General features: G+C 37.5%; 1 protein-coding gene across 3 annotated transcripts in view; it reads right to left on the minus strand.

The window, feature by feature from the left end:
• ANKRD17 (ankyrin repeat domain 17) overlaps positions 1-12,966 on the minus strand; it is a 115,805-nt gene that overhangs the window by 24,725 nt on the left and 78,114 nt on the right. For all 3 annotated transcript variants that reach the window (XM_049789907.1, XM_049789906.1, XM_049789905.1), the window contains 3 exons: positions 8,636-8,807; positions 5,678-6,125; positions 4,974-5,129 (listed from right to left, as the gene is read on the minus strand). In XM_049789907.1, coding sequence (XP_049645864.1) covers positions 4,974-5,129; positions 5,678-6,125; positions 8,636-8,807 — 776 coding nt within the window. The remainder of the gene's footprint in view (positions 1-4,973; positions 5,130-5,677; positions 6,126-8,635; positions 8,808-12,966) is intronic.

Here is a 12,966-nt window from a genome sequence, read left to right on the forward strand (position 1 = left end):
TACTGATGTTCTTTTTTGTTTGTTTGTTTTTTTGGCCACACCCGGTGACGTTCAAAAGTTACTCCTGGCTATATGCTCAGAAATCGCTCCTGGCTGGCTTGGGGGACGATATGGGATGCCAGGGGATCAAGTCACGGTCCGTCCTAAGCTAGCACACACAAGGCAGATGCCTTACTGCTTGCGCCACAGCTCTAGCCCCTTTTACTGACATTCTTATTTTTAGTCTCTACTATAAAACTCAAGGATAATATAAAATTCACTTTGAGACTAGGGAGAATGTGCAAAGAAAGGCTAGCGTAAAAATTTTGCATGTAGGAGGACCAAATTCAACCCAGGCACCATATGATTTCCAGAGCATCATCAGGAGCAACCCTAACCACTGAGCTGTGAGCGGTACCTGAGCAATACTGAATATGACCCAAAAAGATATAGAAAAATTCATTATTTCCCCTCATTCTTATAGAGGCATTAAAATGATTATCCTTTACAACTGCAACATTCTTGAAAGAATGTTCACTAAAGTAGTCAAGGGGGGGGGGACATATATACTGGAACTTCTAAAAAAATGATAAGCCCATTTTTAGAAAATTACCCTTTCATTTTATTTTTTTGGGGGAAATAAATTTCAATCCCATAAGAAGATTGAAGGACTCACCCAGCAATTCACAGCAAGCTAAATTTGTAATTCAATGTTAGGGAAACAGATGTTGATGGGGATCAAAGCAAGTCAACTGATTCGAGGCATGTGCTTTAACCTCTGCACCTCCAACCCCCCAAATTACAATTTATACATTCAGATTCATGATCTCAGGGGATAGCTCAAAGTGTTGGAGTACATTCTGTGCAAGTAAAAGTCCTGGTTTTGATGCCCAGAACCTCACTGGAAACAATTGCTGAGGGCTATTAAAGGTGGCTAAAAAAGTAACAAAAAACGTACTCAGATTTGGGGTACAGAAGAGGACTCAAACACTAGAAATACATGCTGTGTAGGTCAAAGTCCTAGGTTCTACCTAAGGCATCACACAGTATCCTTCAAGTATGGCACTGACAGATGTTGCCAAGCACTGCCAAGTATGGTCCCATGACAAAAACAAAAAAGGTAATATTAATTCAGGTGGTAGGCCTGGTTTAACAGCACTACACTACATCAATAATAGTGAGTCTGCTGTTAAAACAGCAGGGAAACATTAAAAATCAAGAAAAGCAAGTACAGCAAAGTTTTGAGGTCTAAATGAAAGAATAATTACATCCTCAGCAGCAGTAAGTAAAGAGGAAAACATGCAGTTTGCTGTACTTGCATGGAACTATACAGTGTCATGTTAAGTGAACTATGTCAAAAGGAAGGAAGGAAGACCAGGTGATCTCATTTATTTATACTATAGAAAGAAACAAACAAGGGAATAGACTATATTAAATTACAAACCCTTGGCTTTGGAGTACAAAACAGATTACCTACCGGAGGTAGGGTAGATTAGAGGTGAGCTAGAAGTAACATAAGGACATTGGTGGAGAATAATGGGCACTTTGGTGGTGGTGAGGTGCAGTACCTGTACATCAAAATCATAAACAATACTATTGAAAACATATTATCTAAACTGTAACAAAAACAAACTGACTTTCAAAGAAGGGGGAAAGAAGACAGGGCTGGAATAATAGTACTGTAGTTAAGATGTTTGTCTTTGTACAGTCAACCCAAGTTCTATACCTGGCACAATAGTATATGGTCTCTTAAACACCACTAAGAATAAACTGAGCACAGTTGGCTATTGCCCCCCAAAAGGAAAAGCAAAACAATTAATACCAAGTAGAACACAGTAAAATAATAAAAAATCCAGCCAACTGTTTATTAATAAAAATTACAAATTTAGAATTATACATTAAATAAAAGCTGCATTTATTTAGTGGTCCTGGAGAACCTAACACAGGGATTCAATATTGAAAGGCATGTATACTACCATCCACCCCCATCTTTGGCCCTTATATTTAATTTCTTATAAGATACATTTTTGTCCTTTTATATATTAAACTAAGTTAAATAGTCAAGTGATAATTATTTTCAAATGTGTTAAGAATGTCTTTACGGGGCCGGAGAGATTGCATTGAGGTAAGGCGTTTGCCTTTCATGCAGAAGGTCATCGGTTCGAATCCCGGCGTCCCATATGGTCCCCCGTGCCTGCCGGGAGCAATTTCTGAGCATGGAGCCAGGAGTGGCCCCTGAGCACTGCCGGGTGTGACCCAAAAACCACAAAAAAAAAAAAAAAAAAAAAAGAATGTCTTTACACAATGTAAGATGAAAGTGAGGGATTAGAAAGACAGTACAGTGGGATGGTGCTTGCCTTGCATGCTGTTGACCCAGGTTCAATCATCAGCATCCCATATGGTCTCCTGTGCACTGACAGGAATAATTCCTAAGTGCAAAGCCAGGAGTGAGCCTGAGCATCACCAGGTATAGCCCAAAACATCAAAAAACCAAAAACAAATCAAAATAAATAAATAAATAAATAAATAAATAAATAAATCCCATCTCAAAAGCCACAAAACAAATGAACAACAACAAACCCCCAAACAAAATGAAGAGAACTTTAATTCTTAATTTGTATATAGAATGTGTTGATATGACTTCAATTAATTCAACTGTGTGCATTTGTGAATGAATGAATCAGAGAAATAAAACAGAAATGGGGTAAGAGGGAGATTCTGGTCCAAAACATGGGGGGGGGGGGGTAAGAGGGAGATTCTGGTCCAAACATGGGGGTAAAAGCTAACCCTGCACCTAAGAATTATCAGTTATAAGCTGCTTCATTACAGCTCTTATTTTTTTTTATAATTTTTATTTTGACCAAAGTGGATTACAAATCATTCACAGTAGTATTTCAGGTACAAAGTGACATTGAATCAGGGGCATTCCCATAACCAATTCTGTCCTCCGTCCACCCCTGTTCCCAGCATGCATCCCCTATCACCCCTCTTTTGCCCCCTGGTTGCTAGTATAAGTGGTCCCTACTGTGTATAGCCTGTTGTAGATTGGGAATAGATTCTGTTGTAGTTGGCTCTGGATTTGTGTTCAAGTCTGATCATTTTTTATTTCTACTCAATGTTCATACAACTGTTTGGTCTTGGTGCCCTCCATTATTTCCCCCTCAATTTTTGAGGCAGAACAAGAACAAGATGATTCATGTTTTGTGGTTCTGTTTGAAGATAAGAAAAAAAAGAGAAAAAAATGGGGGGAGGGGCAAAATGCAAACAAGACTATAAATATCAGTTTAAGAAAAGAAATGGGAAAAAGAAAAACATAAAAATAATACAAGAAAAATCAAACTCCCAAAAAAAAAAAAAAACAAACCAAACCAAAACCAAAACAACATGAAAAGCACCACAGCAATAAAGACAACAACTAAACACTAACCACGGTCCTGAAATAAGACGAATCAAAGCAGGGGGGAGGGGAAAGAAAACAAACAAACAAAAATAAACAAGTTCAATTTTTTTGTTATTTATTTATTTATTTATTTATTTATTTATTTATTTATTTATTTATTTATTTATTTATTTATTGGGAGTTTTTTTGGGTCACACCCAGCAGCACTCAGGAGTTACTCCTGGCTCTATGCTCAGAAATCGCTCCTGGCAGGTTCAGGGGACCATATGGGATGCAGGGATTTGAACCACCAAACACGTTCAAATGTTTTAAAACGGCTTTCCGGGCTGGAGTGACAGCACAGCGGTAAGGCGTTTACTTTGCACATGGCCTACACAGGATGACCTTGGTTCGAATCCAGGCAGCCCATATGGTCCGCTGAGCCTGAGCCTGAGCCTACCAGGAGCAATTTCTGAGCGCCAACGGATATGACCCCAAAACCAAAAAATAAATAAAGAAAAAAGCATTCCTAGGACATCATTAAAAGAGACTATCAGGGGCTGGAACAATAGCACAGGTGTATGGTATTTGCTTTGCAGGTGGCTGCTCAGGACAAACCTGGGTTTGATCCCTGGCATCCCATATGGTTCCCCAGGCCAGGAGCGATTTCTGAGCACACACACAGAAGTAACCCCTGAGTGTCACCAGGTGTGGCCCCAAAACAAAAACAAAACAACAAAAAAGAGGCTATCAATGATTTATAATGCCTTAACAGCCTTTTTTCTTTTTCTTTTTGGTTTTTGGGCCACTGGCGACGCTCAGGGGTTGGTTACTCCTGACTATGCACTCAGAAATCGCTCCTGGCTTGGGGGATCATATGAATCACCAGGATTGGAACCGAAGTCCATCCTAGGCTAGCTTGGGCAAGACAGATAGATGCCTTAGGGCCTGCGCCACCGCTCCAGCCCCTTAATAGCCTTTTTGAGCTAAAACAACTAAATGTTATTTAACATTCTAATTTTTAAACTAGATATTAAATCTACTTTTGACACACATTATTTAAAAAAATATTCCTAGAATATTGGAGCCAGTAGGTGGCTCAGTGATAGAACACTTGTCATGCAATGTGAGACACTTCTGGGCTTATTCCAAAAATATAAAAACAAACAAACAAAAATACCAAACCAACAAAAAAGCAAACAAAAAAGCAAAATACAAAAATTTAAGTCCAAATAAAGGATACTTTTTAAAGATAAGAAGAATATAAAATAATACTTAGAAGTTAAGAGATTAGCTCAATGGTAGAGCACATGCTTGGTTATATGAGGCCCTATTTTTAATCCCTAGTACTAAAAGAAAACCCAATCACTACTGAAATTCCATACTGGTAAAGGTGGGTCAAGCAGCTACCAAACCATCGATTTTTTTTCACATAAAACCTCCCCGATTAAAAATAAAAACATATTCTCTTTTCAACAAAAATACGGCATTTCGTGATCTCTGTGGTCTGAATTCTGGCCACCTATTTGATTACACACAATTTTTGGAGGGAATTCAACTATGCCCACTCTGAAGCAGAATGAAGATTAAGACTGAGAAAAACAAATATACTCACCTTCTTACAACTTCTTTCCATCCCTCTTCCCTTTTTTGTCCACGCTTAGGACTTGCTACTGTTAATTTCCCATTTGGGGAAGAAAGGGGAGATGGACCTGATTTTGTGCAAGTGGACAGAGAATTACTGGTCACCTCACTGATAGTCTCTGACAATCTATGAAAAAGAAAGAAAAATTCAGTGTATATAGGACTTTTGAAGTGACAAAGGCAGTTTAAAGACCGTATTTTTCACTTCTTTTAATTTTACCATTTCTTTTGCCTTTTTTGTTTGTTTGTTTTGGGTCACAAAGCAGTGCTCAGGGGTTACTCCTGGCTCAGAACTCAGAAAACACTCCTGGCAGGCTTAGGTGACTATATGGGATACCAGGAATCAAACCCAGGTCCATCCCGGGTTGACTGTATGCAAGGCAAATACCCTACTATTGTACTATCTTTCTGGCCCCTATGTGAGTTAATTCTGAGAAATAAAAATACATCATGAACAGTCCAATAATCAAAATGAGCAAATTAAATAGTACTATTTTTTTTCATTAATACAAAATTAAGTCTATAATTTGTCATACAAATTTAATGATTAATGAAACTACTTTGTGTTTAGCCATAAGACAATGCTTATTTTTGTCAGCTAATTTGTCCTAACAAAACATTCACAAACAAGGCATTTTATCAGATTATAAATAGAAAGGAAAAATTAGAACTGACTTTACTGAAGTCTTGCCAGAAACAGATTTTCTCTCTTCCTTTGGAAATGTAACCAGAACAGATGGCTGTTTCTTGTTGGTCACAGTCGTAGTGACCACAGCAGGTGAATGATTGTCACTCTTTCGGCTGCTGTTGCTGTTACTACTTTCATCACTGCAGCTACTGATCCTCATGTTATCACTGTCTCCACTCTCGCTGGTACTGCTGCTCTTGGACTCTCCGTTGACTTTATCTGGCTGACTGTATGAAATTGGTAGTGGATCATCAAATATAATCTGAACGTTTTCTGGAGTAATTTTATTTTTCCTGTTTTTCCTCTTTGAGCTGGTTGTTGTTATAGTATTATTTCTTTTGCCATGGGAACCTGCCAAAGTTGTCCAGGTTGCAGATATACCTATAGTTGTAGTGGTTGTGGCACTTGGAGGCTCTGTCAAGACTTCAGGCTCATCTGTAAAAGAAACAGTACTGAATTAGCAAGCTCTAAGAGTTATTTTATTGGAAGGGTAGGCCTATACTTGGCAGTATCGTATTTTCCGGCATATAAGACGACTTTTGAAACGAAGGAAGTCAACCGAAATTCGGGGGTCGTCTTATACCTGAGTAAATCTTAAAAAACGTTTCGATATGCCACTAAACAAAAATCGTCTGGATATTGCCATGAAACAAATTTTCCAACTTGATCCTGCACCAATCACTGCAAGGCTGCTCAGACTGCCTCAGTCAATCCAAGCAGGCTTTTTATGCATGCAAGTTATACAATGTTCTGTACCCAAATCTACACTGTAAAAATACTGCTCAGATTGGCCAGAGTCAGAGATGAAGTCTATTACAGTATAACCTTTGAACCTTTGCTTGTTGTAAATAGCTCACTGTGGTAATGTACGGTATGTTAAGGAACGTTCATTAAAAATGTAATTAAAAAAAGAACTGGTGTTGCCTCAGAAATGGGGAGGGGGTTTTCTTATACTGCGAATATAGGCCTAAACCTATGTTTTAACGGTAAAATTAGGGGGTCATCTTATATGTCTTATACACCGGAAAATACTGTATTCAGTGTGGGGAATCTACTGGGGTAGGCTACATGCATGGCAGATTATCCCCTATACTACCTGTCAGGCCTAAGAGTTCTTAATAAAATTTATGTACTTGAAATTTAAAATCAGAAATTTACTATAGATAAAAATTACAATGTTTATTATTAACCAAAAGAACAAACTTATTGGGGCCGGAGAGATAGCATGGAGGTAAGGCGTTTGCCTTTCATGCAGGAGGTCATCGGTTTGAATCCCGGTGCCCCATATGGTCCCCTGTGCCTACCAGGAGCAATTTCTGAGCCTAGAGCCAGGAATAACCCCTGAGCACTGCCGGGTGTGACCCAAAAACCACAAAAAAAAAAAAAAAAAAAAAAAAAAAAAGAACAAACTTATTAATTCATCTTTTAATACCGAAAAGGAGACATTTAGAAGAAATATTTGAGGGATCAGTCTTTATTAAGTCTAAGCAATATAACATTTGAATGTTTTAACCCAAGGAGTTTGAATCCCAACAACACTAAAATAAAAAACCAAAATGTTAGGCACAATATGGGAAATAAACATCTATTTTATCAGACATTATAATTATTGAATTTGAGAGTAATGTTATTGTGGTTATACAAAATGTTGATGTTTTCCTCCTGGAAAGTACAATTTCAAGTATTGGAAATACTCTTGCATGAGGTGTACCACTTATACACTAGAAACTTGAAAGAAGGACTAGTTTACTGCTCAGTGGTAGAGGATGTGCTTCTACAAAGTGAGGCCCTAGGCTTCACACCAACACCAAAAATTTCCTTCAAAATAAAGATTGAGGAAAGAGTAATTAATACTTACATACTCTGCATAAACATAACTGAAATATCTTCATTTCAATCTCTTGTTGATTTAGAGACAAGTTAGTCCCGACTATTTAGTCTCATGAATACCACCAGAGACTACTCCTAAGCAAAGAGCCAAAATAGCTCTTGAGCACCCATGGGTGTGGTCCAAACGCACCCCTCATTCAAAAAAAAAAAAAAAAAAGAAAAAAGAAAAGAAACTCTTGATGAGAAATAGATGAAATAAATTGTGGATTGCAAATAGTGTTATGGAATTACTTTCAAAAATTTTAGGTATTATAAAATAGTACTATACTGCATAAAGTGCTACTCTAATTGTTTCAGGAAATAACTGGTGGTTATAATAAGGATGAAAGTCTATTCTTCATAGCACATGGGGGATCTTATATACTGAGCACGCACCATCCTCCTGCATGTAAGCGTCTGCTCCCCATTTTTGAGCTCTGACCAAGCAATGCCATTCTTACAATGTGTGACATAGCTTTATAAGTACAGTGTCAGAATGTATTTCAGATGACTTGGAAAAAATAAGTATGCTCATAAATATAGCATAATGTCTATGTTCAGGAGAGCTGGAGACCTCTCCCAGGGTTACTGAGCCCAGTTATATAGGCTGGATAGTTCAGTGCTTGGATGCAGCAGATCTTGAGACGCTGGTGTTTTTGAGTCTTAATCCCTTGGTCTCTCTGTAGTGTTAATTTTAAAATTCTAGATCGGGGTGGCGAACAGGATTTTTACCCTCACTCAAAATGGCAAAATGCAATATGTGTTTAATATATTATTGTTAAAATTATATGCTTTTGTGTGAGTGTTTGTTTTGGCAGGTCACTGCATGGTGTGGCTCTTTGACTCCCACAGTTTAAAATTTTGGCTCTTTGTGTCGAACTTGTTCACCAACCCTGTTCTAGATGGAAGGTATTCAGATGCTCATTTGATCGTTCATTCAACTCGTGTTTGAAACTCTTCGTAATAAAAAGCTAGAACAAAATCAAATAATATATAAAATTTTCAAGGCCTTAACTTAAATCTATTTTCAACTTAAATTTTTAATATTTAACTAATATAAAAAACAAGTCAAATACCTTCAACTTTATTCTTTTCCTTTTCTTGAGCAGCTTGGAGTTCAAAGTTCTCTTTATTTTTGGCTTCAATTTCTTCTAACTTTCTTCTTTGTTCTTCCTTTTTCTTTCTTCTCTTTTCCTTTCTCTTTTCTCTTTTGGCAGCCAAAGCCAGTCTCCGGCTTTCTTCCCGTAACTGTTAAATGATTAATAAAATATAAATACGGTAATAGAATTTACCTGGGTAAAAGGATGCAATAATGTTATATTTTATATCAACTTATTGTAATCAATATTATATTCAAATTATTTTAAAGAAGAGAATAGATTTTAAATACTAAGATTAAATCCCAGCATCCCATATGGTAACCTCATGCCTGCAGGGGCGATTTCTGAGCATAGAGTCAGGAGTGACCCCTGAGTGCTGCTGGGTGTGACCCCCCCCAAAAAAAAAAACCCCAGAAACAAACAAAGAAACAAACAAAAAAGTGTGAAGACCAGCTCCACTCAACCAGGCTAAGATTAAATAAATGGTAAAGAAAATCTATTTGGGCCAACAGTACTCAGGCTTTACTCAGAGGTAACTCTGCTCAGGGACTATAGTGCCAGATATCAAATCTGGATCAGTGGTCACTAGCAAGGCATGCATATTAACCTCTTTTCCAAGCAAATTATTTTTAATTTTTAGAAATGGTATTTTTCTGGTGGGAGGTTACACCTGGAGATGCTCAGGCATTATTCCTGGCTCTGCACCAAAGAATCATCCCTGGATGTGTTAAGGGAGCCAATCATTAGGATGCTGAAGATGGAACCTGGGTCAGCCTCATGCATGGCAAGCGCCCTTTCCACTGTATTATCATAGCTCTGGGTCTGTAAATATAACCTTTAAATGGGTGAATAATAGAAACAGAAATATGGGTCAGTGGAGAGAATAGACCTTAAATTAACAGTGGGTACCAAACTGACATGGAAAGAAAAACAAAGGCATATGATACACAAACATAATTATGGGGCCGGAGTGGTGGCGCAAGCAATAGGGTATTTGTCTTGGGCGCTAACCTAGGACAGACCGCGGTTAGACCCCCTGGCATTTTATATGGTAACCCAAGCCAGGAGCGATTTCTGAGCTCATAGCCAGGAATAAACCTTTAGCATCACCAGGTGTGGCCTAAAAAGAAAAAAATAAATAAAAGAAACATAATTTTATAAACAGTATTATACTCTGGTAACATATAATCTCCAAAGATCTGCTGAGTGTTACTCCTGAGCCCAGAGCCAGGAAGAGCCAATGAGCAACATGGGCTGTAGCCCAAATGTCCCCAAGCTCAAATGGGAAGATGGCTTAGACAACCAGAATGCATGCTTCTAATACAGAAGCACAAGGATTGGGGCCAGGATGGCAGATCCAAATAATGCCCAAGCAACACAAATGGCCCCTCAGCACTGTGCTGCGATTGACCAATCCTCCAAATACTGCTGGATGAAATAGGGAACAAACAAACAAACAAACAAAAACAAGTGGAGATGTGTTAGAACTTACATCAGCAAAAGTTTGGGAAAATGAGTTATTTCTGATAAAAATTACAATCTGTGATCAAGAAGACCCACTAAAAGGAGGGCTGAAAAGGCTTTGCATATGAAAGCCCCCCCAAAAGTCCCCTGAGAATTGTCAGTAGTGCCTCCCAACCAAAAGGAGGAGAAAGAATTTAAAAAAGAAGAAATCTGCACATACTAAAACTAGGTTTGCTTTATAAAATTATCCATATTCTAATATCTAGAGTTCAATAATTTCTATTGCAAAATTGATTTATTTGATTTATATTGCTTTGGCAATAAATGGTGACAGTGAAGACTAGCAACATGTAGTCACAGAACACTAGATAGGAAATAAAATGGTTAATTTATATATGGAAAATGCTTACAAATTACGTATATTAAGAGGAAAAATGAATGCTGTAGAACAATAAGTCAATTTATAGGGAAAAGAAGCTCCTTATATATACCTATTTGTAGAAGTAAAATAAAAAGAAGCTAAGACGATACAAATCAAAGAATTATTAGTGATTACCTTAAGAAGTTGAAGGTACAGGAAAAGTAGCAGAAAGATGGTGAATTTTTGTTTCATGTTATGCAAGCAAATTGTTTTTCTTTAAACTAAGCGTTACTGTCATGGTAAAACCTTTTAAAGATTAGGAGTTTAATAAATTAAAGGAATTTTTTCTCTGGTAAAGTTAGAAATTAAATTTTATTATTCAATACTGGCACAGGCTTTAACTATAAACAATAACATCTTTTAATTAACAGTTCAACTATTGCTTTTTTTTTTTTTTTTTTTTGGTGGAAGGAGGGCATAGTCAGCGATGTTCAGAAAGTTTCTGTTGCTTCTGCCTCTGTAATAAGGAATTACTACCAGTTGGTGCTCAGGGATGTGGAATACCAGACTTGAATCTGGGTAGATCACATGCATGGCAAGCTCCAATTCCCCTATATTATTGCTCTGGTCCCTTCTCTTTTGTTTTTAATTATGGAGTGCCAGGAATTATTCTAGGGGGTCTCAGACATCCAAGGAATTCTTATCATTGTGCTGTATCTCTGGTCCCTCAATTTAGCATGAGAAACAGAGAAATCACCTTTAAACTGTTTCTAGGGCTGGGAAATAACTCGTTTGCTTTTGTATTAATCCTGGGGTTGCATTCCAGATACTGGAGTAAACTTATTTTATACTGTATACTTTTTGAGTTTCAAGCAGAACCTTATTATTGGTACATTGTATGCTGATAATCAGTCTATAGAAATTGTCACACTGACTTTAAAGAGAGGACTGGAGAGTAAGGGTGGGGACTAAGACCATACCCCACAATGTTTATTCCTGACTGTGCACAGGAATTAGTTCTAACAGTGCTAGGAAAACATAAGCAGTGCTGAAGGCCAAAACAAAGATCAATAGCATGCTAACACAAGGGCCTTAATACCTGTGCTCTATTACTCAGGCCCTATGCCACAAAGTTCAAAGATACTCATTAACTAAATCTGATTTACTATTTTCCTCCTAGTTTTTGGGCCACAGCAGACAACGCTTACTCTGTGTTCTGTGCTCTGATATTACACACGCAGTGCCTGACCATCTCAGGTGTTAAGGATCAAACACAGGTTGGCCCCACGCAAGGAAAACAATTTATCCACTGTAATATCTCTGGAATCACCAGACTTACTTTTTTATTTTGTTTTGGGTTTCTGGATCACACCCGGCAGCACTCAGGGATTATCCCTGGCTCAACGCTCAGAAATCGCTCCTGGCAGGCTCAGGGGACCATATGGGATGCCGGGATTCGAACCACTGTCCTCCTGCATACAAGGCAAATGCCCTACCTCCATGCTATCTCTCCAGCCCCACCAGACTTACTTTTGATAGGAAAAAAAAAAAATCAATTGATTTTTGTTTCTCACTCTTGCTAGATACTATTCAATTCCACTTTTTTGAAAAGTTTGAATTTTTTTTCTTAACCTATTTTATACCGGATTTATTTACCGTAAGTTTTTATTGCATGGAATAAATCCAGTAATTTACATTCCTCAGGGTGAAAGACAATTTGGGGGGGGGGGAGTTTAAGGAAAGTAAAACAGTTAAAAAGAATCTAGAAAAATATGTTAGAGGGATGACATTCATGGATGACAAGTGCAAGGAACTTATGTCAAGAAAATTTTAATCCCCCAAAGCTACTCCTTTAAGGTGTACTGGAGATCAGTACTGACAACAGTTATGGTATATTCACAACTTAAGGGACCAAGTGCACATTCTTTTCATGAAGGATGCTCGTGTTTGATATCTGGCAGCATATGATGTTCTCTGGAACCTCAAGGGCAATCCTGGAACTATGTTAGAAAGCCCTGAGAATAATCCATTTATGGTCCCAAAACAATTTTTATAATTAGTATTTAAGAAAGGTTATTTTTGAAAGAGCCTCCTGAAAACTGAGTATTCTGATAATTCACACTTATTAAATGACTAAGTGAATACATATAGGCCAATTATTTGTATAGCAAAATAGAAAAAAACCCTATCGACATATGGATCAACCAGGGAAGTTTATAAAAATTAGCTCTACTCCCTCTTCTAAAACATTTTTCATTTTCTAAATGAAAAATTTTAATATGCAGGCTGTTAGAGTTCTCCCTCTCAACTTCTCTAGGATTATTATTCACTGAGGTTTTATACTTATACATCAAATTCACTTTCATTCCAAAATTGCTAATGGAATTTTTTTGATCTGGATTGCATCTCCTTAAATTCTTATCTTTAAACACAAAAATAACCCCTCAAACAACAAAAACACTTAAAACTCTCAAATCTCATC

Source organism: Suncus etruscus, chromosome 16 (genome assembly GCF_024139225.1).
Source record: "Suncus etruscus isolate mSunEtr1 chromosome 16, mSunEtr1.pri.cur, whole genome shotgun sequence".
Taxonomy (NCBI): domain Eukaryota; kingdom Metazoa; phylum Chordata; class Mammalia; order Eulipotyphla; family Soricidae; genus Suncus; species Suncus etruscus.